This window comes from Phoca vitulina, unplaced genomic scaffold, assembly GCF_004348235.1.
Source record: "Phoca vitulina isolate PV1807 unplaced genomic scaffold, GSC_HSeal_1.0 scaffold56, whole genome shotgun sequence".
In the NCBI taxonomy this organism is placed as follows: Eukaryota; Metazoa; Chordata; class Mammalia; order Carnivora; family Phocidae; genus Phoca; species Phoca vitulina.
In genome coordinates this window covers 5,448,704-5,475,597 of record NW_022589759.1, presented here as the reverse complement: position 1 = coordinate 5,475,597, position 26,894 = coordinate 5,448,704, and the positions used below count along the sequence as shown (strand labels likewise).

General features: G+C 42.3%; 1 protein-coding gene across 1 annotated transcript in view; it reads left to right on the top strand.

Moving 5' to 3' along the window:
* The window catches only part of CDH13 (cadherin 13), a 993,622-nt gene that overhangs the window by 346,801 nt on the left and 619,927 nt on the right, over nucleotides 1-26,894 (top strand). The window contains exon 3 of the mRNA XM_032389728.1: nucleotides 21,256-21,464. Coding sequence (XP_032245619.1) covers nucleotides 21,256-21,464 — 209 coding nt within the window. The remainder of the gene's footprint in view (nucleotides 1-21,255; nucleotides 21,465-26,894) is intronic.

Sequence of the window (26,894 nt, the reverse complement as noted above, 5' to 3'; positions counted from 1 at the left end):
CATCTAACAAAGGTGATACTTGAGTAGATACCAAGAGGAAGTTAGGGAATGAGGGTGACAGCTTTGGGTATATAGGGGAAGACCAGTGTGGCAGAGGGTATAGCAAATGCAAATGTCCTGAGGCAGGAGCATGCCTGGGAATTTAAGAAAGAGCCAGGAGGTCAGTGAAGCTAGAGCAGACAAGAGTAAGAGCAAGACTAGGACACAATATATAATATGAACTAGTTACATAAGGTGTTGTAGATTAGAGTGAGAACTTGGCTTTGACTCCAGATGAGATGGTTTTTAGTAGAGGGGTTACATAAACATAAAACTGGATGTTTCTTTGCTGCATTGAGACCATTTGGGGTGAATATGGATGGGTGAGGAAACTGGGGACACCTGTGTGGAAGCTATTGGAGTAGCCCAGGCGGAAGACCATGGTGGTCCAGAGCAGAATGAGGTCTTCCTCCCTCCTTCCTTTCAGTTTCATAGATTGATGCTTCAGGTCCACCTCATTCAAGAGGATGAGCAACTAAATGACACTTAACTGGCCCTTTTGATGTTAGCATCCATTATATTGCATTTTCTGGGAGAGACATATCTCCTTTGGGAAACAGTGTTCCAGAAAAACAACCCTCTCAATTAAGTAGGGTGGATCAATAAGAGTTCCATTTCATTTGCTTAGATTATGATGTTTATTAAAGAGGATAGTGGTTGAGTCCATTATTTAAACAAAATTACACATACAACTATTTTAAGTGTCTTCCTATATTACAGATGCTTCACATTCTCTTTTTTTTTCTCAAGACAATTCTGGGCAATAGGCATCATTATTCCCATTTTACAGATCAGGAAATTGACTATTGGAGATTGTGTGCAAAATCTCATACAGCTGGGAGGGTTTATCTGTATACTCTGGCTGCAAAGCTCTCTATGTATTTAATAGATAATCTTTTTTAAAAAAAAATAGTATCAAACAGTGCTTATTTAATACTGGATAATGTTTTTAATCGAATTATTGACTCATGTAGCTGTCTGATCATTTGGAAGATTATTTATGCTGGGAGCTGTCACTCTTGAGTGTGAACCAGAGTCTGCTGGTTCAAACACGGAGTCCCTCATTTAGTTGGTCTCAGGTGGGGCCCAGGAGTCTGCATTTCCAGCAAGCTCCTAACTGATGCTCATACTGCTGGTCCTGGGGCCATACTTCGAGAATCCCCCATCTATGCCAATCCTATTATTTTCCCAACAAACACATTGAAGATCAGAGAGATTAATACTATTTTCAACATCAGTAAAAACCCTTCCCACTTGAATTAATGGTGAGAGAAAACTTGAACTACAGAGATACATAACTAACTCTCATCAATGAAAACTTGGGGTTTCTTGGCTTCTTTGCTTGTTTTTATTCAAAAGTATAAACCATAGAGCCATCTTTGTTCTCACATTTTCTTCTGATTTACTATCTTCTCTAGAAAATTTAATGAAGAGAAACCCTGCCCCATCTCACACACATTTCATTTCTCTGGTCTATTTTCTTTTCTCTATCCTACTTTGAAATTTGTGTTGTACTTTGTAGTTGCTCAGGATATTTTCAAAAACATCATCTCATGGATGGATCTGCTACAAACAGGGGTGCTGAAGGCTCTAGTGATAGCTACCCAGACTCCTACTGAATCAGTTACTTTTTCTTTTTATGGAATTAGAGATGATTTCTGAAGCTGAGACTAGAAACATCCTTTGGTGGAATCCGTCAGCATCCGTTTTTGACATCTGGCACCAGCAGCAAACTTATTTGCAGTCAGTTGTGGGAAACAGCTGTTTGGTTCTCCATGTCATTAGAAGCAAAGCTCAAATGCCATTTCTTCTGTGAAGCCTTCCATGGCTCGGGCTCAAGCCAGACTGCTCGTTCGTCTTTTCTTCCCAGAGAATTCAGTTCATAAATTCTTCTGTGTTCCCCATTATGCAACATGCCGCCTTACTGCAAATGGCTGACTCGCTGACCAGACTCACTATCAGTAAAGACAGGGGCTGACCTTTCATCTGTTTTATGCATATGGAACTGAGCACAATTCTTGAGACTCAGTTTGCTAAGCAGGTGAGAGACAGCAGAGCAAAATAGTGAGAGTCATGAGCTTTGAAGTCAGGCAGACTTGTTTAAAGACCAAATTCCTCTATACCTGTGACACAGGTTAGCTTCACAGTATAAGGCTTCCCTATAGGCTCAGTTTCTTCATCTGTAAAATGGGGAAATAATACCAGTACCACCTAGAGTTGTTAAAAATTAATAATATATTGAAATAAGGCATGTAATGTTTCAACACACTGTTTGCCTCATGGAAAGAGCTGAATAAATATTAAATGTAAATCAGATGTTTGCAGGCACCCTCTAAACCTAGAGGGTTAGTTCAACTGAAATTGAGCCCCCATCTTCATAGCCCATAAATTGTGGAGATCCAAAGCCCTCCCCCTAATTTATATCAATTCCTCAGTGTTCATGTCCTCATGGTCTGTCTTGCCTCTGGGTCCCGGGCCTTAAAGTCTTCTGCTTTTTTTGTGTAGACAGTGAGAACCCTGCACCAGATTGCACACACACACACACACACAAACACACACATGCTAACACACACACACACACACACACACACACTTGTGAGCAAGGTAGAGTTTACTGAGGATTTAAGCCTCCAAGGATATGATACATTCATGACCTTCTGCCCTCTCTGGCTTTCCCCTTTCTTCTCTCCCCTCCACCCCCAGCTCTGCTCCCCACACCTTCTTGCCTAAATTATTCTTCTCCCAGTTCATCTTTCATTATGCAGAGCTCTTGGGAACCACTGTATTTTACCCTCCCGAATTTCCACACCCAAACTCCACAAGAGGCTCCATTGAGCCAGGAGTGTTGCACCTGGCTGGACCCACCTTCCTCAGAGGGGGCTGCAGTTGAGCACAGCACCTGCTTTATCATTCCAGCCATTAGTAGTATTTTCAAAGTTGTTACCCTGAGAGTTGGAGAGGGGTTTTCTTTCTTTCTCACCCAATCATACCATGTTAATATCGCCGGGTTTCATTTTCATACCCATCTGAGTCCAGAACTTGGTCCTTCATCCTCAGGACTCTGATGCTGAAATAATCCATATCCATGATACCCAGGCTTAAAAAGCACTAAGTAAGAACCCAGGAAACCATCCAAAGCAAACTTATAAATTACAAAGGAAATATGTGCTCTAGTTTAAATGTGGCACTTTCCTGAGTTCAGTGGATTTTTAGGTACATAAAACACACAGGGACCGTCCTTTTTCTGTTCCCACATAGCATCTGACCTTACGGAGATGTTAAACCAGTTTGAGTTTGGGGTTTCTGTCTTTCTTCCTATTTGCCCCTTTACTCAAAGAAATGGTGCTTTGCTTCTTGCTAATGAGCTGGGTCCTTGTCAGAAAAATAAGATAAAATAAAATAACTATTTCCCTACCACCTTCAGGCTCGATAATTATTATTTTATTTTCCAGGAAGCTACATTTTCAAATGGCTTCACTTAGTGCAGAAAATCAGACATCTTAGTCATTTTGGGGAAAATAATGACAGACTCTCTACAAGAAAAGAAACAAAAATTAATGACAAATCACCTTAAAAGATGACAGATTATTTTCAGTGTGGGAAACAGACCTTGAAGACAAACAGTTTTATGTGTGAACTTGATCAAAAGCATGATTCTCAGCTAATTTCTTGGCTGTAAATTAAATTATTGCTTTAGAGACATAAAAAAATATAGATATACACAATTCCCTTCTGCTTTTCTGGGTATATTCATCTTCTCTATGAGAGCTTGTCCATATATTTAATGACTGCAGATAATGGATTTTAAAAGTGTATTTAAAAAGTTAAACCTCTTGAGGATCTATTTTGAATGGAAAATATCTCCCAGCCGATTTTATTTTGGAAAATTAAAGGCAATACTCAGGCATTGAGATAACATTTAGGTAAGTGTATGTGAGTCATTTTCCCACTCTGCTGATTGTCTTTGTGGCTAATCATGAAACTGAGTGTAAAATACATTGTGAATGAGTTTACTTGCCTGAGCACTCAGGTGGCTGAGAGTAGATATCTTGAAAAATATGGGGCAGGGGGTGGGATGAGACCTTGGCCTACAGCCCAGATCAGCTAACTTTTTCTGCAAAGGTCCACATAATAAATATTTTAGGCTTCGTGAGCTGGACAGTCTCTTCTGCAACTATTCAATGCTGCAATCACAGAACAAAAGCAGCCACAGAGAGCATGTAAATGAGGTATGGGGCTATCTTCCAATAAAACTTTGTTTACAAAAGCAGATTGTGGGCCAGATTTGATCTGTAGGCTGTAAACTCCTGACTTAGAGGGATATTTGGTCTTAAGTTGACCCACAAGTTTTTTGTTTCTCATGTTCACAAGCTCTTTATACATCCCAAACACTGGTCTGCAAAGGTGGGATTAAAATCTCGGTAAGAACCCTGAGACTCACCACTGTCCGTCAGCACAGGACATGAACAGAAAAGCAGAAAGGACATCAAGAACTCCAGTTCACCTTTCAAAGTTGGGTGGCAGTGTGGTATGTGGTATAGAAAGAGTTTGACATCATAAAACAAAGACTGGTGCATTTATAAAATATTTACTGAGTGCCTACTATTTGTCAGGCTCTTTGCTAGTACTAGATAAACATGGGTTACTGGGCTGACCAAGTCTCTGCAAGTGTGAGGCTTTATTCTGGTAAGGGAGAGGCACAGCATCAGAGGTAAGGTAGAAGGGAGCCTGGGGCTGGGGGATTTGAGCTGAGTTTCCCCTTTGAAAGTGGGACTCTGGTAAGCAGCTGCCTAGTGATGGAGAAACATCAGCCTCTTCATACAAGCCGGTACTCATTCAACAAAACACAGATGCCTGGTGTTGGCTAAGCAACAGAGGGAACATGGCACAAGACACAGTTCCCTCCTTCAAGAAGCTCAGAGTCTGGCGAGGAAAAAAGCAAGGAACAATTTGAATGACAACTTGCCAATTTGAATTCCTGGATACACTGACAGACACTGAAATTCACAGAAAAGGAAATAAAAATGGCCAATACTGTGAGACTGTACCTACTAACCTCACTTTTCATCATTAACGCACAAATTAACCACATACCTTTCTTCCAGCTATCCAGCTGGCAAAAAATATAAAAACTGTATTTTCTGCTGTTAGTGTGAGGAAAGAGAACTCTAAAGCACTTTGGATTAGAGTCCAAATCAATAAAACCTTTCTGGTGGACAATTTGTCATCGTCTAACTAAATTTTATATGGGCATTTCTTTTGAATCAGCAGTTTCCAAGATGAGTCTCAACTGTAGAAAAAATACTTGCACATATTCACAAAAAGGCAGGTATAACTACACAGTAATTATGAAACAGGAAAAATCCGAGTGTCCAGCAATAGAGGACTGTCTTGATAATAGCACATCCATACTAAGAGGTGCCATGCAATCATGGAGAATTAAATAGATCTATATGAATTTACATAAAATGTATTAGAAGAAAATGCATGTAATAGGCAAATGAGCAAGACTATTTTTTGGATGTGTGTAGATAAAGTTTGTAAATCTGATAGAATACATATCAAATTGTGTGGTTGTTAATGGGACAAGTGAGGGGTGGATGGCATGGGAAATAGGTGCATTTTCCATTTCACTCTTGTGAAATTTTTAAATTTTTGTGTTTAAAAACAACCATTAAGGGGCACCTGGATGGCTCAGTCATTAAGCGTCTGCCTTCGGCTCAGGTCATGATCCCGGGGTCCTAGGATCGAGCCCCACATCAGGCTCCCTGCTCCGTGGGAAGCCTGCTTCTCCCTCTCCCGCTCCCCCTGCTTGTGTTCCCTCTCTCGCTGTGTCTCTCTCTGTCAAATAAATAAATAAAATCTTTAAAAAAAACAAAAACAAAACAACCATTAATACAATATGAGTTATAAGATGGTTGCACAGTGAAAAAATATCCACTGTGCAAGCTCACCCTTAATTCTAGCAGGGACTGCAATTCAGTTATCAACTCTACACCCTTGGAGTTCCTTGTTTACTTTGAACACTGTGTTTCTTTAAAGGGGGGAGGGGAGTCATTTCTTTCTGCCTGCTATTTTCCCAGGATATGTAAAGTCCTATTCCTAGTGATCATATCTGAAAATCAACATAATCCAAAGGTCCTCACTTTGCAATGTTTGCAGTAAGATTTCAGCATCTTAGCATTTAAGTGTTTTCAGATTACATCCATTTAAACATCTGTGATTCATTATCGTAAATATCACAGTTGTGTGGGACCATATGCTTCAGCTTGCAGGATATATATATATATATATATGAAGAAAAAGCACTAGCAATAAATTTCAGGAACCTTAGACTTGCTGTGGGTATGTGCAAAAAGAACATTTCCAGACACGTGGGGCCTTCTATAATCACAGTAATATACTTGAGATCCCATATAAGAATCCTTCAATTGTAGAAGTTGCCAGTTTTGATGGAAAGCTATGATGTACAGTTGGCTCATGCTCATCCCTTGATAATTCAGATAGGGTAGAAAGCCGCACAGAAGCCTTCAGATGCAGTGGCTTTTACTTCTTAAGGAAATGAGCACGGGCTATTGTTGTTGAGTGAAGAAATCACAAGAAAATGGGACACCTTTAAGAAGTGATGAGACACTCTTGGCAGGCATCCTCCTCTATTCCCACGAGGCTGAAGCTAGAGACGATGCCATATGGCATAAGGGATGCAATAAAAATCTCTTGGCAACTGGAGGATGAATAGACATGACCTACAGCAATGATCATTTTCTTGCTTACATCAGAAAACCATATATGCATACAAGAATTAATTGTGCTTCATGTATTGTAAGCCAGATCATTTTATTTTAATTTCCTGATAAGGTTTTGTCAACTAGACAGAACCAATTTGTTATCACAGCTGGCGAGCGTCTCACCCACTACAATTAGGGAAGAGCTAAATGAATGAATTGGTTGCAACCAAAGAGCCCACTAATATTTTTGATTGCCAGCTCTTGCCAGGACCAGCAGCACTGAGCAGAGCCAGAGAGATGAAGATAAAGCTGTAAGAGGCCTTTGTCCTGGAAGAGCTCCCAGGTTACCAAAGAATAGGTCAGGAGAAAATGGTGAAGGTGTAGAAGCTGCCATTCCACACTCTGCTGCAGTTTGATTGGCATAGTTGCTGGTTATTATCAGGCCACCAACCTTGTCAATATCTTGAGCATAGCCTTTAGGAAGGATACTCATTGTTGCCTCAGATAATGTACTTGGGCCCCCAAGCACTACTCTTGTCTTCTGGAAATGTTTCTAGCCCCTGTCTGGAATGCAGGTGGCATAAGGCCATCCCTGCATAGAAGCATTCCTGGTATCCATAAGGAATAAAGGATGGGATGTTCAAAATGCCTCAGGATGTTTCATATAGAAGATACTCATCCACCTGCTGTCCACAGATTGTTTATGCGTTTTATGAAAATCAAACCATTCTGAAGATTATAGATCAAACTACCATGCTGGTTTTTTTTTTTTTTCCTCTTACTACCCATGATGTTTTGTTTGATGTGACCTGGGAATTTGTGATGACTTTGTAGTAGAATAGCAGGGTGTTGGTCTTCAGAAAGTTGAGATCTCAAAAGTTCTTTGATACAAGTTTTAGATAGATCACTGATAGCAAATTACACACTTAGCTTTTCTCCCAGCCTTCAAAAAACCATACATGTAAAAGCTCTTGAATACTTTTAGATGTTCTGGGGCTGCGTAATGATCTGGCTGGACCCCATTCATGCATTTTCCTTACCCTTCTTCAGAGTTTAAGTATTCCCTAAACTTTGACCTACAGAGTCTTCTGGCTTCTGCTCTATGGGTTTTCCCCTGATGGATCTAATCACTTACTTCAAGATTCCACTCAACTCCATCTTTGAAACCTCTGTCAGCTCTAGACAGACTGTTTAGCTTCTGTTAAGCTGTATGCTCCTAGGCTGTAGAATAACTTCTGACATTTACTTTGGATTCCAGCATCCTGGAATAATCAAGCCCCCGTGTCTTCCCCTAGGATCTGGGATAGGACTCTGCAAAAGATGTAAAAAGCAGAATTCCAGCTTTGCTACTTACAAATGTGTGACCTTAAGAAATCTGTTTAATCTCTCTGGGCTTCAGTTTCCTCATCTCTACAAGTTTATCTTTATAGGACTGTTGGAGAGGTGAGAGAAATGTTTACCAATGTTTAGCCCACTGCCTGGCATGTAGAAAATGTTCCATAAGAAGCTGTTATGGAAGATAGATGTCAAACCTGAAAAATAAGAACCGTTATGGTTTTGTAGAGTGCCTGGAAGATCTAGGGAAATGCTTTGGATATTTCCCAGTGCATGTTCATATGAACCAACACTCATATAACTTGGATGCCACTGCCATTTATGTTCACTGAGCTAGTTCAGAACTGGAATGAATGATGCCTTGCTAGAATCTTCAGCTAGTTCAGAAACCAAAGTTTGATGTTATTACAAACGTTTGATACCCAGCCAATTTGTCCATTTTTTTTTAATCAAGTAGGTTGGAAAACTTACCCAGTACATGTTGGCTTATTACATTTTATGTGAAAAAATCTCCTCTTTTTTCACTGACTGATTCGTGGATAATTCTTCAAATATAGTAATTAGAGTACACAGAGTGGTGCAATGGAACTTCTGGAGTGTGGTGAACCTGGGTTTGAACCCGAGTTCTATCACTGACCTTGGCACCATGGACAACTCATCCTCTCCAAGTGTCCTTCATTTCCGCTCTGTGAAACAGTTGAAATATCCTATGAAGATTGGGGCAAGAGAGAACCTCACCTTATGTTCCTGATACTTTGTTAAAAGCTCAACAGTAAATAAACACAAAGATCAATGGAACAGAATAGAAAACCCATAAATGAACCTACAACTATATGGGAAATACATCTTCCACAAAGCAGGAAAGAATATCCAATGGGAAAAAGACAGTCTCTTCAACAAATGATGCTGGGAAAACTGGACAACGACATGCAAGAGAATGAAACTGGACCACTTTCTTACACCATGCACAAAAATAAATTCAAAATGGATTAAAGGCCTAAATGTGAGACAGGAAACCATAAAAATCCTAGAAGAGAACACAGGCAGTAACTTCTTTTACATGGGCCATAGAAACTTCTTTCTAGATATGTCTCCTGATGCAAGGGAAACAAAAGCAAAAAGAAACTATTGGGCTTTAATCAAAATAAAAACTTAGGCATAGCAAAGGAAACAATAGCAAAACTAAAGGCAACCTATGGAATGGGGAATATATTTGCAAATGACATGTCTGATAAAGGATTAGCATCCAAAATATATAAAGAACTTATAAAACTCAATACTCACAAACTGAATAATCCAATTAAAAAATGGGCAGAAGAGGGACACTTGGGTGGTGCAGTCAGCTAAACATCTGACTCCTGGTATTTGCTCAGGTTGTGATCTTAGGATCATGAGATTGAGCCCCACATCAGGCTCCACACTCAGTGTAGAGTCTGCTTGAGATTCTTTCTCCCTCTCCCTGCCCCTCCTGCTTGTGCTCTCTATTTCTCTCTCTCTCTCTCAAATAAATAAATCTTTTAAAAAATGGGCAGAAGACACAAAAATACATTTTTCTAAAGAAGACATATAGATGGCCAACAGACACATGAAAAGATGCTCAACATCATCGATCATCAGGGGAATGCAAATCAAAACATACCTGTCAGAATGGCTGAAATCAAAAACCCAAGAAACAACAGGTATTGGTGAAGATGTGGAGAAAGGGGAAACCTCTTGGGGCGCCTGCGTGGCTCAGATGGTTAAGCGTCTGCCTTCGGCTCAGGTCATGATCCCAGGGTCCTGGGATTGAGTCCCGCATCGGGCTCCCTGCTAGGCGGGGAGCCTGCTTCTCCCTCTGCCTCTGCCTCACTCTCTCTCTCTGACTCTCATGAATAAATAAATAAAAAACATTTAAAAAAAGGGGGGGGGGGAACCTCTTGCACTGTTGGTGGGAAGGCTAACTGGTACAGCCACTCTGGAAAACAGTATGGAGATTCCTCAACAAGGTAAAAATAGAACTACCCTATGATCTAGCAATTGCAATACTAGGTATTTACCCAAAGAATACAAAAATACTAATTCAAAGGGATACATGCACCCTGATGTTTATAGCAGTATTATCTACAGTAGCCAAGTTATGGAAATAGCCCAAGTGCCCATTGACTGATGAATGGATAAAGATGAATGGATAAAGAAGATATGGCGTGTGTATATATATACATGTATATATATAGTGTAGTATTATCTATCTATATATATGTGTGTGTATATAGATATAGATATAGATATAGATATAGATATAGATATAGATATAGATATAATGGAATGGAATGGAATCTTGCCATTGCAATGACATGAACAGAGCTAGAGAGTGTTATGCTAAGCAAAATAAGTCAGTCAGAAAAAGACAAATACCATATGAATTCACTCATGTGGAACTTAAGAAACAAAACAAATGAGCAAAGGGGAAAAAAGAGAGAGACAGAGAGGCAAACCAAGAAACAGACTCTTTAACTATAGAGAACAAACTGAGGGTTACGGCGGGGCGGAGGGGGGAGGATGGAGTAAATAGGTGATGGGGATTAAGGACTGCATTTGTGTGAAGACCACTGGGCATTGTATGGAACTGTTGAATAACTACATTGCATACCTGAAATTAATACTACACTGTATGGTAACTAACTAGAATTTAAATAAAAACATAAAAAACAAAAAAAAGCATAACGGCTACTTCTCCCAGAACCCACCTTCCTCTTCCGGGCTTGAATATTTAGAGGTCATTGTTTACTGAGTACTGCTTCACATTATAGATTATAACGTCTTTAGGAGATGGGACTGTGTCTTCTCTATTAATTATAGCACTGTATACATTTGTTTCAATGTTTATAAATCAGAAGCTGGTTCAGTACACATTCCCTGAAGACTCATTTTGCAGGATTTTTGTTTATTTGTTTGCTCATCTTGGACATTTAAATTTATTTCCAAATGTTGGGTTACCACTGCTGCACTCCTACCTGCCTTCATCTCCAAGCCCTCCTCATCCCTTCTGAAACATTTCATGGGAGCATTGAAAGAGACTAGTTGATCATCCCGCCTAGAGTTGTAGGGAAGAGATTGGGTCAAAACTAAAGGCCCTTTAGATTTATGATGCTGTCTTGTTAAATTGATGGTGGTCAAGGTTATAATTAGATCTTCAAACTCTCCTAGCCAATTAAAAAATGTGCCTATGTGATTTGCATACTTTAACTCTTTGGGTTATGTATTAGTATCAATATTTACCTGAAAAGCTATAATTCATCACTTCAAATGTTTCTAATGTGTTGTTGCATTCTTAAATATGATTTTATTATGACTTAAGGCCAAAACATTGATTAAAAGAACACATCCAAATTTATAATAAAATATAGGAAAGTTATACAGAAATTTGCTTCCTAAGCAATTTTTAGAGAACACATCTCTTCAGTAAAGTGAGAAATATATGTTGATAATCCATCATCTTGGATACTTTCTGATATTGATGAGCATGCTCATTGGTTGACTTTCTCTCACTGTTAGAAACAAGTTGTTATGTTGAACTATGATTTGTTTGCTTGTAATTTCTACCCTGTGATGTTTGTTTGGCCTTTTAATACAATGAAGAAATGGAACACACATCCTTCAACAGGGCAACCCTCCAGATGGTTGTGTGGTCCAATCTTCTAGACACTGAATACCATGAAGGCAGATAATCTACCTTATTCATCTTTATGTTGACATTTATCCCTTACTGCCTACTATCCTGCACATTGTAAGTGAAAAAATGATATTTTTAATGGATTGCTAGATGAGATTTAGAATAATAGAATTTCCCAATTGTAAGAGACATCATCCAACACCAGAATCTCTTCCACACCATTCTTGCTGCATAGTCATTTAGGTTATACTTCAGAGTATCTAGTGACAAGCAAATTATTTCATCCAGAAAAAACTGGAGCTTCCAAAGGGTACCCTGAATTTCTTCAGGCTTTTCTAGTATTTGGACAACAATGAGTTCATGCAAATACTAATATTTGCACTACACATTCTTGTCGCCCCCATCTGCACAATTATAAAATCCCAACAGACCCACCCCACCTCCCCTGGCCATCATTGAGATTATTTTTGAAAGACCTCACACAAACTCACAAATTATTCTCTCATGACCCTTCCTTCTAGCCTCTTTGTTGGTTAACATACCTGAAAATCTCTTAAAGGAAGTGTCTCCTCCCTGCTTTTGTGAGAAGGCTGTTTCTCAAGTCCATCTCTAGGATCCCCACAGCCATGGACCCCCATGATGCCGGAAGACCCAAAGCTGCTTTAGTCTTCGTTGTACCAGAGCAAAGTCAAGTGTATTCCATTCAGAAAGAGGGCCAAGCCACCATTCACCATAGCAGTTTGTGAGGAACTAGACTAACAGTGCCTGAGATTACCTAAATTTCCTGTCGTTTATGAATCTTTAAGCTTGTATATATAGCTTATTCTTTCCCTGAGCTACAACCCCATGGGGCTGGACTAGGAAACCAATATTGAGTTCTCTCTGTCTTCCTTCTGTTTCTGCATTTCTCTAAGTGCTCATGTAGAAGTTGTCCTCCTGACAAGCCCCTTCCTTCCTATGTAGATCTGCCCATGCAATTGAGAGGTACTTGGGAAATCACAGGTCTGATTGCATCAGACACAATCAGGATCTGAATCACAATTTAGGCTCAGCCAGGACACACTGCCACATGTCCCCAGACAACTCCAACTGCAAGGCCAAAAGTTTTGAACGTTGTAGTGGAGCAAATCTCTCTTCTCATTAATTTACCTTTACACAGAGGCATGTTTACACATAATTACTAGATAACTCAAAAACTAAAGGCTATGTAAGAGCCACGTGCTAGTACTATGAAATCACAGAGAGGCAATCCCTATAAATCTGAGACTTGGTGATTCTCAAAGCTACTGAGTCTGTGATTAATATTTCACTGATCGGGTGACTTTCAGTTGGCTTACTCAAATCTTCATATGAGTTTAGGCCATCATTCTCACTTTTGTTTGGAGAGTTTCAATTTGCTTAGCTGTCAAGTTGCAGTTCTGCTGTTTATTCATTCAATGAACAGGGTTGAGTGTATATTGTGTCAGGCGCTATGCCACAGAAAGTAATTCGAATTTGAAATACAAATTTATAGTGATTATAAGTACCATGGGATAGACAATACACAGTATTCTTTCAGGAAACAATCTGCCATGTTTTAAAGAATCTGTAACGAGAGGAAAATGTAACACCCTGACAGAAAAGACTAGTTTCAAAACTAGCAACTCAGTTTTAATGGTAGGCAGAGAAAATCCCCTGAAAGCAGATGTGGGCTCTGTCTTCTTCCAAGAGGAAGCCCTTAAGGGTTTACATGGTAAAAATAGGTTTCTGCAGAAGATCACTTGACAAGATCATTCACTATGATATCTTTGCCTGACATGATAGAATTGAAACTCTATTTTATGGAAGTTGGAATTGAAACATAAGATGGTATTAAGACTGTGCATTCTTGCACCTATCAAATCTATAAAGCCTTCGGAGGTGAAATCTATTCCTGAGCTAATCAGTCATGGTGGAGACCACGCCCATAACCTTACAGAAGCTCTGCAGATGTCAGTGCTTATTCCTGGCCAAACATGGATTATAGGATACAGTTCGGTACACTCATTAATCAGGAGGGTAAAATGAATGAAGGCCGGAGGAAGTGCCTATTGTACCATCCAGGGATCCGGCCCAATGTGGGTAGGACTAAACATATGTTAATGAAAGTTTGATTGGCTAGAATATTTGAGAAATGAAGGTGTTCGGGGAAACCACAGAGAATGCTTTCTGTTTCTCTCAGTTGGGCAAATCCATAGAGCCTCTGGACTAAGCCTTGTGAGTTCTTTTAAAGGAAGTTGGTACCTCTGGATGCCAGTGGGATACTGAGGGATGTGAAAAGCAATTAGTCTTGCTCTGTATCCTGGGGAGAGTCCATCTGATATCTGAATTAAGTGCTACTTCAGTTGTCAGAAAGGCATGGATTTCTGTGTCCCAGCAAGGACTAGCAAATCAACCAATGTGCAGTCCCTTCTTGCTAATGGAACAACTGGATTCTGTTTTACTAACTAGGCCAGGGGTACTGGGATATCTGGTATAGCCTAAGGGAGAGTCAACAATTTGTATTCTGCTGCACAGAGTCATTGGCTGGTCTCAGTGGTGTGCTGCCGTCAGCTAGTACTTGGACTCCTGAGAGCTGGTTGTTAAGCTTCTAGAAAATCTGCAAGCCAATTGAAGGCACATTGGTAGCTGAGATCAGCTATGTTTAGAATATTTACACCATAGACATTGGCAAATGATATGAATCAGGACTTTTTCCTTTACCATCATACTGCTGAAACAATGCTACTTTCTTCTGTGTGCGAGTGGAGATTGCTAGAAGTAGATTATCTGTAGATCCAACCATATCTGCCTGTAGGGAGATGCAGCTCTTGGGAAGATTGATTCAGAGCCCACAGGCCCCCGACCCACACGCATCCTCACCCAAGGGTACAAGTAGTCTGAACACCAACTCTAAGAGGCCTTTTCACTTACATACAGACCAATTTTCATGGCTCTACAAATGTATGTATGTGTGTATGTATCTATGTATGTATTTAGGACCATTTGCCCATCTAAGACGTGAGTGTATGGATCATAGACTGACCCCAAAACACTTACCAGAGTAGCACAAAGTCTGTATTTTAGTACATACCTATCTACATGAGCAGGGCTGATCTATATTTTGCGGATAAATTTAAATCCATTTGCATTTTCGTATTTCCTGGGATCATAATACAGCTTAATTTGACCACTCACACATTTCAAGATGGTAAGAAATCTATGCCTTTTGGATTTTCATCCTTAAGAACCACGTTCAAGAGAAAGAAAGAAAAAAGCATAAAATCAAGGTCAGGAAGATTAAGCCCCTTAATTCACGTGCCAAACTTCCCATTTCAATTGTGGTTTTGTCTCCCAGCTAAAGTTTGTCTTTTTGTGACATTTGCATTAAGCCCAGAGGACATTTTGAGTGGAAACATGCTGAAAGCATAATTGAAACGCTGAGTGGTGCCATTTGTCTAATTTGCATTTTTCCCCCAGGTGGGGAGTTTTCACTCCCCATTTCTTCTCCTGGGGTGTTCAAAGATTATCTCAAAAAATGATGTTGTACAATTGATTCCAATAAATCCCCACGTACAGTATATTATATGTATATATATTTTTTTCATTCTAGAATCTATTTTAAATGCCACAGTGATAAACTATGTAAGGAAGTCCTTTGTAGGTTCATAATAGTACAGGTAGTTTCTTTTCTCCCTCAGATAGAGATTTTGAATATTTGTCCACAAACTTAATTTTTTATTAGAATTTTCCCTTTCAGTTATCCTCATGGTGTCATTCCAAGATATTTAGGAGGGTGTCTCTATAGAAACAAACATTTTAAAAAAATAGGTAGACATAAACTATTCAATTTCATCCTTAATATGTTCTTTGAACTCTGTGCCCCCAAATATGCACTGACTTGATCTCTATTAAAAAGTTTGAGAATCACTGATATTTTGGTGTCTCAACAAAGTTATTAAATGAGACAATGATGCAGGGCTGATGCTATGAGGTGCACCCTTTAATGGGGAATTTAAGGTGAGATTATAATCGGTGGGGAAGTAGAGTCTGTTTTTCTGGGAGGAAGAAGTCAAATATGAGTGTGGTAAATTGTTTCTCTTTTGACTAAGTATTCCTCATATACTCCAGATCTGCCATTTAGATACGGCCGAAGCTGCTGTCATCGGCGAGGTCGAGTTTTGTGCTTTTTCTAAGGTGTGCATCTTTCTCAAACTTGCATTATTTATGTTAGACATATTCTTTCAAATATCAGAAGGCCTCCTAGATGATATCGAATAATCATATGGAATTCTATCAGATCCCTTTTAGGTTATAAGCCTGAGTTAGGGTGGAGCCAGGCATGAATTTATCTAAATGAGGGATATGCAGAGAGGAATGTGGCCCAGGCCAGCATTTTGGGAGGGTGGAACTCACATCACTCTGAGAGCTTTAGTGTCTGCAAAGACAAACATGTGTTTTTATTTAACTCCTTAGATTTAATTTAACATTATTGGGGGAAAAAAAAGGACATCTGACCCATCCAATATATATTATAAATGTTATCTTCAAATAATTTTGTGAGAATAAATAATGTGAGACAAATAAAAGAAAAATATTAAGTGAATAATAGATCTGCTATGAAAATATGGTGAAAATGTGAGGCTGGACGCGGGGTGTTTGAAGGAGGGAGTATATTTGCCCAGGCAGACTATCATGAACTGTGTGGCCTTCCCCTCATTCAACCTCACTAAGTCTCAGTTTCCTTTTTTTTTTTTTAAGATATTTATTTAATTAATTAACTTATTTATTTATTTATTTGACAGAGAGAGTGACAGAGCACAAGCAGGGGGAGCAGGAGAAGGAGAGGGAGAAGCAGGCTTTCTGCTGAGCAGGGAGCCCAATGCAGGGCTGGATCCCAGGACCCTGGGATCATGTCCTGAGCCAAAGGCAGACGCTTAACCATCTGAGCCACTCAGGTGCCCCTAAGTCTCAGTTTCTAGAGAGGAAACAAATAATCTACCTCAAATTGGTCATGTGAGGATTCACTGCAATCATGAGTGTAAAGCCTTCGGTGCGGTGTCATGCTTTTTGGAAAAATAAGAGTTTAGATTGGTAGGAAGTTATCTGTACAAACAATCCATTTAAAGAACATTTAATGAAACTCTGTTGAGTCTACTATGGGTGGAGCACTGTGATTTCGCTTCTTTGATGTCATTTTTTTCTTCACAACCTCTCACGTGAGACAGGTAGGGCTTTGCCAAGAAGAGTAGGAAGATTCAAAGATGGTCCAGGCTGGATCAGAATCATCTGCCTCACTCCTTTGGCCCCAGCAGAGGCGCCTCTAGCAACCGTCTCCATGGTAACCACACTTGGCCCAGCAGGCCAGAGCATGGGTACCTGACTAGAAAGAGATGGAAGGACCCAGGAGGCAGGTGGAAAACTAGCTGGAAGCAGGAAGCTATGTAGGAAAAGGAAAAAAGTAGCTTCCTTAATGCCCACAATTACAGGAGTAATGATGGTAATAATTCTTATTCATGGAGCACCATCCTAAGTGTTTTATGCATGTAGGTATGTATGATTGTGTTGAATGCTCACCATAAGAATTATAGTACCTGTGAGGGAGGTACTACTATCTGTCCCACTTTACAGATGAAGACATTGAGGTACAAAGAGGATGGGTGGTCTGCCCAAGGTCACAGGGCTGCTGCACATGTGCCAGGTTTGGAAAACGGCTTAGAAACCTACCATTAAAACTGCCCTTTCTTAGGGCATGGGAAGAGTAGTTCCTGGAATGCTAGGTCCCCAGCCTCCTCTCTGTGCCAAGGATGGCTGGGAAATGTGGAAACCTGGCATCTTGACAAGCAGTCCATTGTCTGAGGTCCTGGTTTTTGGCCCTTAGCTGCATTAGATTCATCTGGGGAGCTTTAAAGGGATACCAGTGTCCAGACCCCAGCCCAGCCTGGTTATATCAGAATCTTGGTTGGGAGTTGAGCAGGTATTGCTATGTTTTAAAATGCTCTCCAGATGATTCTCATAGCCTTGAAAAAACCACAGTCTAAAGCATCTGCTCTTGAATTGGTAAAGGTGTCTAAAACAGAGACCCAGTTTTGCAATCCTTAGTTATTTGACAGAGCAAGCTGGGAAGAAAGCTGGAATATATTGGGTGCCTATGATGTGCCAGATCCTGAATGTAGATGTGGTCTCTCACTACGCCCTTATTTGGGACCTCTGAGAAGCCCAGGGGGATTAGTGAGTGGCCTTCAGGGGTCAGGATGGGGCAACTGCCCTATTCCCTCTTATGCATCAATTCCCAGGAAATGAATGTACTGAGAGCTTAAACTATGGAGGTAGACAGATGGACTGGGGACAGGTTCCTGCTTTCTCTGGGTGTATGAACTCGAGCAAGTTGCTCAATCTCAGAGGCTCAGTCTGTTTTCCCGTAAAATGGAAAATGATGCTTTTAGAGTATGCATTTTCAGTGGGGCTATGATACCCCCAAGAGGGTGGCATGGGGGAGGGGCAAAACATTGCCTTTGTGTGTGTGTATAAAGCACAGAGGTACATAAGTACACAGACATGCAGTATATCTGTGCCATTGAAATTTCATGACAGCAGCGGCGCCTGAGTGGCTCAGTTGGTTAAGCATCTGACTCTTGATTTCAGTTCAGGTCGTGACTTCAGGGTTGTGAGATCCAGCCCCAAGTTGGGCTCTGCACTGGGCTTGGAGCCTGCTTGGGATTCTCTCCCTCCGCTCCTCCCCCTGCTCATCTAAGACAAGAATGGCCTAAGGACCTTCTTTCTCAATTCCTGCCCTTGCTTGCAGCAGCTTCTGCTCCCAGCATTAAAGAAGTACCATGCCCTCAGTCCACCCCTATTAGAGTATCATTTTGCCCCTGGAGAGCAACTGAATTAAGTATAATCATTATTGAATGCCTCCTGTATGCAAAAGCATTCTGTTCATTGCTAGAGATCTAGAGATGAATAATAAGAAGAAGAAAGATTCAATTTCTGATCTTGGTTCTTTTTTTAAAAAAAGATTTTATTTATTTGAGAGAGAGAGAGAGTACAAGCAGGGGGAGTGGCAGAGAACAGGGAGAGGGAGAAGCAGGCTCCCTGTTGGGCAGGGAGCCCGATTCGGGACTCGATCCCAAAACTCTGGGATCATGACCTGAGCTGAAGGCAGATGCTTCACTGACTGAGCCACCCAGGCACCCCTCAGCTCTTGGTTCTGATGAGAAAAACAGATACATAAAATGGGCATATTGCTATAACATGATATAAAAGGTCCTGTGTGCAGGAAACTTGGGGAACACAAAGAGGATATTTGGACAAGTTATGGAGCTGACTCTTGTAGAATGGCTAAGATTTAACAGGGTGAGGAAGGTGGGAAGTGACTTCTGCACAGAGGGAGCAAAATGAGCAGAGGGGTGGGAGAATACAGTAGGTGTAGGCTGGCGCAGGGGTGAGTAATGCGTGAGGCACAGAGTGAAGGCAGAGGCCAGAGGCAAAGCCAATGGATGGCTTAGCCATGGAGGACCTTGGGTGCTGGCATCATTTGCACTGGGGAACTGTAGTTGTATGAGACTCAGGTAGAGGCAAGTTGGTTCTATAGTTGTGTTGGGAGGGTCCAAATCTTTTTTCAAGGAATAAGTCTTGATGTGGCCTTCCAGGCCCCACATTTCCAGCTGATCTTCACTCTCTGTTCCCCACTTTCTCCCTTGCTCTCTGTGCCCATCTCACTGGCTTATTTGCAATCCCCTGAATGCCACTGGACCTTTGCACATGTGGCTCTTTCTGCCTGGAGTAGGTCCTCTGTTACTTATAAGGGTATTGAATTACTGTCTTTCTCTCCGACTATACTTCAACCCAGGGACTGTGTCCATCTTTGCTCAACATTATAAACCCAGCATCTAGCATAATATAGATTCCTAGTTAATATTTGTGGAAGGGAGTAATGGATGTGGGAAGGAAGAAAGGAAGGAAAGGAAGGGAAAGGGGAAACTAGAACCCCACAAACTTTTGTATGTCTTTCCTCACTCCCAGTCCTCCCCAGTTTGGTCTGTCTTCTTGGGTCCTGCCCAGGGGCCAGGGCCAGAACCAGCCAGCATCCTAGCCATCCAGCAGGCCCTGTCATTTGAGCAGCGTGCCTTCAGTGGATGAATGCTAATCGATAATAATGAAACAATTTATGTGTCTCTCCGCATTTACAAACTGTGGGAGGCACCTCCTTTGCTCTCTCCAAGCCTCAGTTACCTTATCTATAAACTGGGGTCAAAAAAGTACCTCATTCGTTGTGCAGATTAAATAAGATAATGCATGTAAAATGCTTGACACTTAGCCTCGCGTGTGGAAATTGTTCAATTCACGTTAGCTATTATCATTATCAGCTAATATGGTTATTATCACCGTAAGAATTATCTCCCAGAACAGAAAGATCAGCTTAGTTCATCAAATATTTATATGGCTTTAACAGTGTGCTCAGACCAAGGTAGATGTTGTCACCAAAGACACGCAAGAAAGTTCCTTGAAGCAATATTTTGAGAGCCCCAAACTGGAAATAGTCCCGATGCCCATCAAGAGAAATTCATTAGAGCCACATACTGGCGTACTACACAGTGGTTAGGATTAACTGTTGTGACTCACAGACACATGGATGAATCTCACAAACATAATATCGAGTGGAAGAATCCAGACACAAAAGAGCACACACTGGATGATCCCATTTTTATGAAGTGCAAATGCATGTGGAACAGACCTATGGTTTTAGAAGTCAGCATTGTGCAGCCTTCAAGGAGGAAGCTGGGGATTGTGGCTCAGGAGGGAGGGGAAGGGGAAGGTTGGCAGTATTTTTATCTGGGCCTAGGCCCTGAGTATAAGGGCATGCCCACTTTATGAAAATACATCAAGTTGTACATTCTGATTTATGTGCTTTTTCTGTATCTGTATTATGCTTCTGTTAAAGGTTTACTAAACAAGTCTGTTCAGTAGAGAGCTGAGGAAACAGAAGTGGGGTGAGGAAAGAAGACCAGCAGTACAATTCTGTGCTTGCCCACAAGAACAGCTGCTTCTCCTATTCCTTCCCAAACATGACTTAGCCATTCAACTATAGGAATTTTGTCCACATCTATCCCACCAGTGTGTTAATCTGAGCCAGGCGTCATTGGTACAACACCAGACTGACTGGTTTTCTTGGCCTCTCTTCTCTCTCAAACCACTCTCTGGAACCCTGAGCTGCTGTCTTAAAAGATCCTGTTCATCTCTGCTCCTCAGTGCTTAGTACCTGCCTAGAACATGGCAGGTGATCAAGGACAGATCTAGAATGAACGAAGTTTCCCAGCACAATCAGAGCTAGAGAGCTACAGGGGGGTGCTGTGGGATAAGGGGAAGCATTTGTAGATTTGGGTGGGGAGCAGTGACCCACATTTAATGGTCAGAGATTTCTCCAGCAGTAAACTGCCCAACCTACTCACACTCTTTCTGTTTTTGTTCACCTGTTCTGTTTTGGTTTGTTTTTTTCCCCAGTGACCTTCAGTGACTGCAAGGGAAACAACAAGCTACACTATGAGGTCTCAAGCCCATACTTCAAGGTGAACAATGATGGCAGCTTAGTTGCCCTGAAAAACGTAACTGCGGTAGGCAAGACTCTGTTCATCCACGCCCGGACTCCCCATGCAGAAGACATGGCAGAACTCGTGATTGTCGGGGGGAAAGACATCCAGGGCTCCTTGCAGGTAACACAGCTATTTGGGATAAACTGGGTCCACAGAGGAACGTTGGGGTCTGTATGTCTTATGTGGAAAATCGTTCTTGGGTTTATTATTGGCCAAGACTTCTTTGTTGTTGCAAAGGACAACAACCCAACTCAGAAACCTATTCGGGGGAGGAGGTGGTATGTGAGAATTTATTGGCTAACGAGGCAACTGTTTCAGAATAACTCTGCCTCCAGGCATGGCAGTGTACCAATGCCCAGTTATGACCCCAGCTTTGAGCCTTACCCATTTTGTGGTTCTGTTTTCCTTCTGTTGGCTTCACTTTTAGACAGTCACATCCTTCTCTGCCTTCCAATGTGGAGATCTCAGCAGCTCTACTTCATTTTCCAAGCCTGAAGTCCCCTGAGAAAGCACCTCTTCCTGATAATGCCAACAAATGCTTGAAATCAAATCTTACTGGCTCTCATTAGATCACATGTTCATCCTTGAACTAGTCACTGTGTCCATTGGGTAGCGATGCTCTAGTTGGCTAAGTCTGAGTCACGCGTCTCATCCTGAAGCCAGGGTGGAGTCAGCCCCACCTAAGACATATGGGCGGAGAGTGAAAGATAGGTAGTTACTCAAAGTAAATTAGCATGCTGTTGTCTGAGGGTGGGAAATGGTGCTTGGGCAGGCAAGAAGACAGTGGCCCACTAGAGTTGTATAACGAGACAGCCATTGCATACGGCACCACTCCTTTGCCATGATCTAGTGCCCGTTCCTTTCAAGATGCACACATATGCTGATCCTTGTACTTGTGTACATGTTTACACACTTTAAGAATGCTACCAACTGCCCTTTAGACTTCCTGATTGTGTCATCCAGAGACTTTTTGCTACCGTGGACTCACCTACCCCTCCTTCATCAAGATTTTAAAGACTCTGGTTTCTTGATAGAAAGGAAGGGCGCACAGCAAGACCCAGACCAAACAATTACAATAATAATGGTGTGTTCCCAGCTGGGTGTGGCTAGCTTTTGCTCCTGCTTGATGGTCTGCTCTTACCCAATTTTTCAAAGCCTTGATTTTTGCTGCCTTTCTCCATCTGCCACACTCCCCATAACCTTGCTTTATCTGCAAATTTTTGTTCAGCGGTGGAGGGTGGGGGGTTGGTACGAACACCGATTCTATAGCTGGGGGGCAGAGACAGAGACTGTCTGTGTGATCTTGAAAGAATCATCAAACTCCTTTATCTGCAGACTGGAGGGGTGAAACAGTCTGGGATGGCTAAGAAGTGCCATGTGCATTGCCCCATTCTGTCACCATACTCATGGCAGATATGGCTAATTGTCCCCAGCTTGACCTGAGTATCTTTCCCAATACAGTGCTCTGGAGCTACTATCCATTGATCATTCAGAGATGTTTCCAGGGATGGAATATATTTGTCACCCCTAGACCGGACAGACTCCACAATTCCCCTTCATATCTGTGAATCTGTGAGTTAAGGGTAGATAGCAAGCTGAAAATGAATGCACATTGTGCCACCGATATTTTCAAAGAAAATAGGATATTGATGAATATGCCCAGTGTGGCAACCCACTGGCACCACAAAAAGCTTTTCTCTTACTTAACCATTTCACAGCATCTCACTAACTTGCGATAGAAATGACTGGGTAAATATCTAAAGTCACAAAATTGCTGGGATGTGCGGCACAAAGTGCTTCTTAGGAACAAGTAAATGGTACAGAAACTCACATAAGGGGGTTTGCATGTGGGATGGGATGTATTTAGACAGACATTGTTCATCATGATGAAAGGCTCCTCTTTGAATCCAGAAAAGACAGTGTCATCCTGCTTAGCTTAAAGCAGAACAGAGGGAATTCTGGGCACTTCCCAGGACAGACTCCACCTTGATAGGCTCTGAGACCTGGGGTTCAGTACGAAAAGACTCAGTCTTGAAGAACTGGCCTCTTGAGTCCCAGAGAGACACCCTCCTGGAGGCCAGGCCCCTCAGAGCCGTTTCTCATTCGCCTTTGTCTGAGCCCATTGTCCACAAAGCCTGGCTGCCATCGGCGGCTTCTCATAAAGCCTGGTGGAGGCCGGGGCACCGTGCACCTTGCCGGACCCCAGCAGAACGGGGCATTCCCCTCCTGCCTCCAGTAATTTCATGAGGTTTGAAAATAGGCCTCGTGAAGCTGCCCAGATGTGTCTGTAATAAAAAGTCCAAAAAAATTAAAAAGAAAAAAAAGATAGGAAAACAATATAGCTAGCCAAAGAATTCCTCCAAGGAGAACACAATCCTTAAGAGATATTCATTTGGTATTTTGAGGCCCTCCTATGTGCAGCCGAGCGGCCAGCCGCTAGAGAGGGGAAGCAGTGAGCCCTCAGTCAGCCCCGCTCCTGGGCGGGGAGGGAAAACGAACGAGTATGTTGAAACAGCCCTAAGCAGGGCACCAAGGCCGACTGCTCTCCTGTGCCTTTTAGAGAACAGATCGGGCAGTGGAAGCTGGGCTGGTAACAGAGCCAGCACGTTCATGGCCCTCACAGTCTGCCGGGGGCTGCCCTCATGGGCCCCAAATGCTGACTCATTAAATCTCCCCCACCGCCTATGAGGCATGTGCTACTGTCCTTGCTTTACAGGTGGGGGAAACTGAGGACATAGAGGTGGGTGAGAAATTATATTATTTAGTGGGACTCTCTCAAGGGTGTACATCTCAGTCTGTGCTTTGTGTCCATTGTTTTTAACCCTCACAACCCTCCCCCGTGGGGCTGCTGACTTCACCCCTTCCTCCAGATGTGAAAAGTTGGCCAAGATCCCCTAGCTTGAAATTGGCAGAAATGAGATTGAGATCTGGCCTCTCCGTACAAACGTTCACTCTCTTTCCCGCCCATGGGTCAAGAGATGAGGGCACGAGTCAGAGCAATACAGTAGCAATGGAAGAAACCAACAAATGGCAGGTGTGGTTTGAAGGAGGAAAGAGCCAGGATTTAGCATTTGGGTGACTCCAAGCTGTGCAGGCTAGGAGGATGGAGGTGGATTGGACCAGTCAGAAAAGGGGTGGTTGGGAAAGGTGCTTGCTTAGTCAGGCTTGGATGTGTTGAGTTGGTGGCTCATGGGGACATCTTGATAGAGATGACAGAAAATATGGGACTAGATCTTAGGGTCAACACTTAGGGGAAGAACAGTATAGTGGTAAGGCTTTGGCTTTGGTGTTGAACTTAAGTGGGTTCAAATTTCTACTCCACCACCTATGATTGTGACTTTGGACCAGCTACCCAACTCCCTAAACCTCAACATCCTTATCTATGAGACAGGGGTAAGAATAATCTGCATCACAGAATCATTCTGTTGGGCACAGCCCAGAACACCAGGTGACCCATCCTAACAATGGTATCATATTGGAACCTCTAGAGAAAGAATAGCTACTGGGGGTTAAGTGATCTCACCGAGGCCAGGAGACAGAAGGCGGAGATCAAGGGAAGGAGGAGAAAGTGAAGCCAGAAAGCCTAAACCTGTGAAGTCTATTTGTTAATAGCTTAATTATAGACTCCCAAGCTGTCTCTGCATTTTGAGTGGGCTGCCCAGAAGCTAGGACCTCTCTATATGGACAGTGTAAGATCACCTTAGACTGGAGAGGGCAGAGGAGCAGCTTAGTCCCTCATGTTTGGACAGGGGAGGTAGGATTGGTATGGAAGGGCCAAGGCATGCCACGCTTACAGGAGGGGTTTCTAGCCTGGGGAAGGTAATGATGAACTGTGCTCATGGAAGTCTGTCTGCACAGACAGCAGCTTGTCCGCGCTGAGTCTGCTATCCCTCCTGCCTAACAACAGTGAATGGGAAGAGAGCAGAGTGCGCGCTTTTATTTGTTTAGTTTTACTTTGGATAGGGGGCTCCAATGGTTTATATGGGCAAGCTCCGTTTCATTCCTTATGCATCTTAGGTAGAGACGTCTTTACCCGCTGTGCAAATGGGACTCATCAACCTCAATTTCACGTCTAGCACTGAAAAAAAAATTTTTTTAAGCCATCTTTTTATTTATTTTTTCTTTCTGACTTAAGAAGTTGTAGCTTCTGTGACTGTAGATTATAGCAAGGAATACTGACATCAATTACAGCACTGGAGGAAGTCAGGCTGGGAGGTAAGAACATCAGAGAGCTTGTAGAAATTTATTTTGAATTCCAGTTTGAGAGCTAAAAGAGACTGTGCCCACCAGCTTCATCTTGAAATGTGGGCGTTCACACTCTAAGCAGCTGTAGAATTTAGGTACCCATGACCTGGACAGCTGGGTCCTCAAGAACAGAGCAGGAGATGCACAATGCAACGGGAGGGAGGGGTGTGGGAGCCTGCGGGCGGCCGGCTTGGATCCAGCTCTCACACCGGGGCTGTGTCTTAAATGCAAATCTGATCACTTTACTCCTTGCTTAATGGGACCTTGCTAGCTCATCAGCCCACCTGGCCCCTAGGATAATATTCTGTCGCCTTCATAGATGTCTGAAAGGGCCCTTCACTGTTGAGCCTGGCTGGTCTCTGCAGCCTTCCCTCCAGTCCGGTTCCTTTCATCTCTAAGTGGCTTGACCTGCTGAAATGCTTGACCTCCAAGAGCTTTCCCTGCTCCCTGTCCAAAGGCGGGTCTCCCTTGGTAGCAATGGTTCTGCTCCTTCATGCCCTTCTTCTCAGTTTGTAAATTATGCATTTATTTCAGGTGTTTAAAGTCTGGCTCCCTGATAAGACTATATAAGCTCCCTGGAGGCAGAAATATAGTCTGTTTCCTTCCTATTTCCTTCCTCCCTCCCTTCCTTTCTTCCTTACTTCATTCTTTTCCGATGTGTCCATGCCTGTATCCCTAGGACTCTGCACAGTGCCTGACATGCAGTTGGTATTCATTGACTGTCTTTTGAATAAACGCTTGAGTAGAATGCATGACACCTTCACACCACTCCCTGCACTGAACTCTGGGCTCCTCACTCCAATACCAAACCACTGTGGTTTCTTGAATTGGCCAAGCTCTCCCTAGTCAGTGTTTCACACCCAGTGGTCACCTGAAGAGTCCCCTCACTATAGCCCCAGCTGGTGGCGGCCCCCTTGCTATGGCCCCAGCGGCCCCATGGCCAGCACCAATTGACCTGGCTAGCTCCTTTGATACTTCTGGGCCCGCCAAGATTTCCCTTCCTTAGAGACACCTCTCTGACTGTTCCCCCCAGATCATTAAGTGTTTTTTTCCTCCATGTTCCTCATAGAACCCCGCCTGGCTCCCCGATCACAGCACTAAATTTTAACTGCCTGATTTAATTTGTGCTGCTTCCCATCTCCGTTCTGAACTCCTGAACTCAGGGACCATGATGCCTTGATTCCCAGTGCTGCACTTACCACCTCTGCTCCAGTTCCCTCACCTGTAAAATGGGTTCACAACAGAATCGACTTCATAGAGATGTCGTGAGGATTAAATGAGTGAATATATACAAAGCATTTGGAG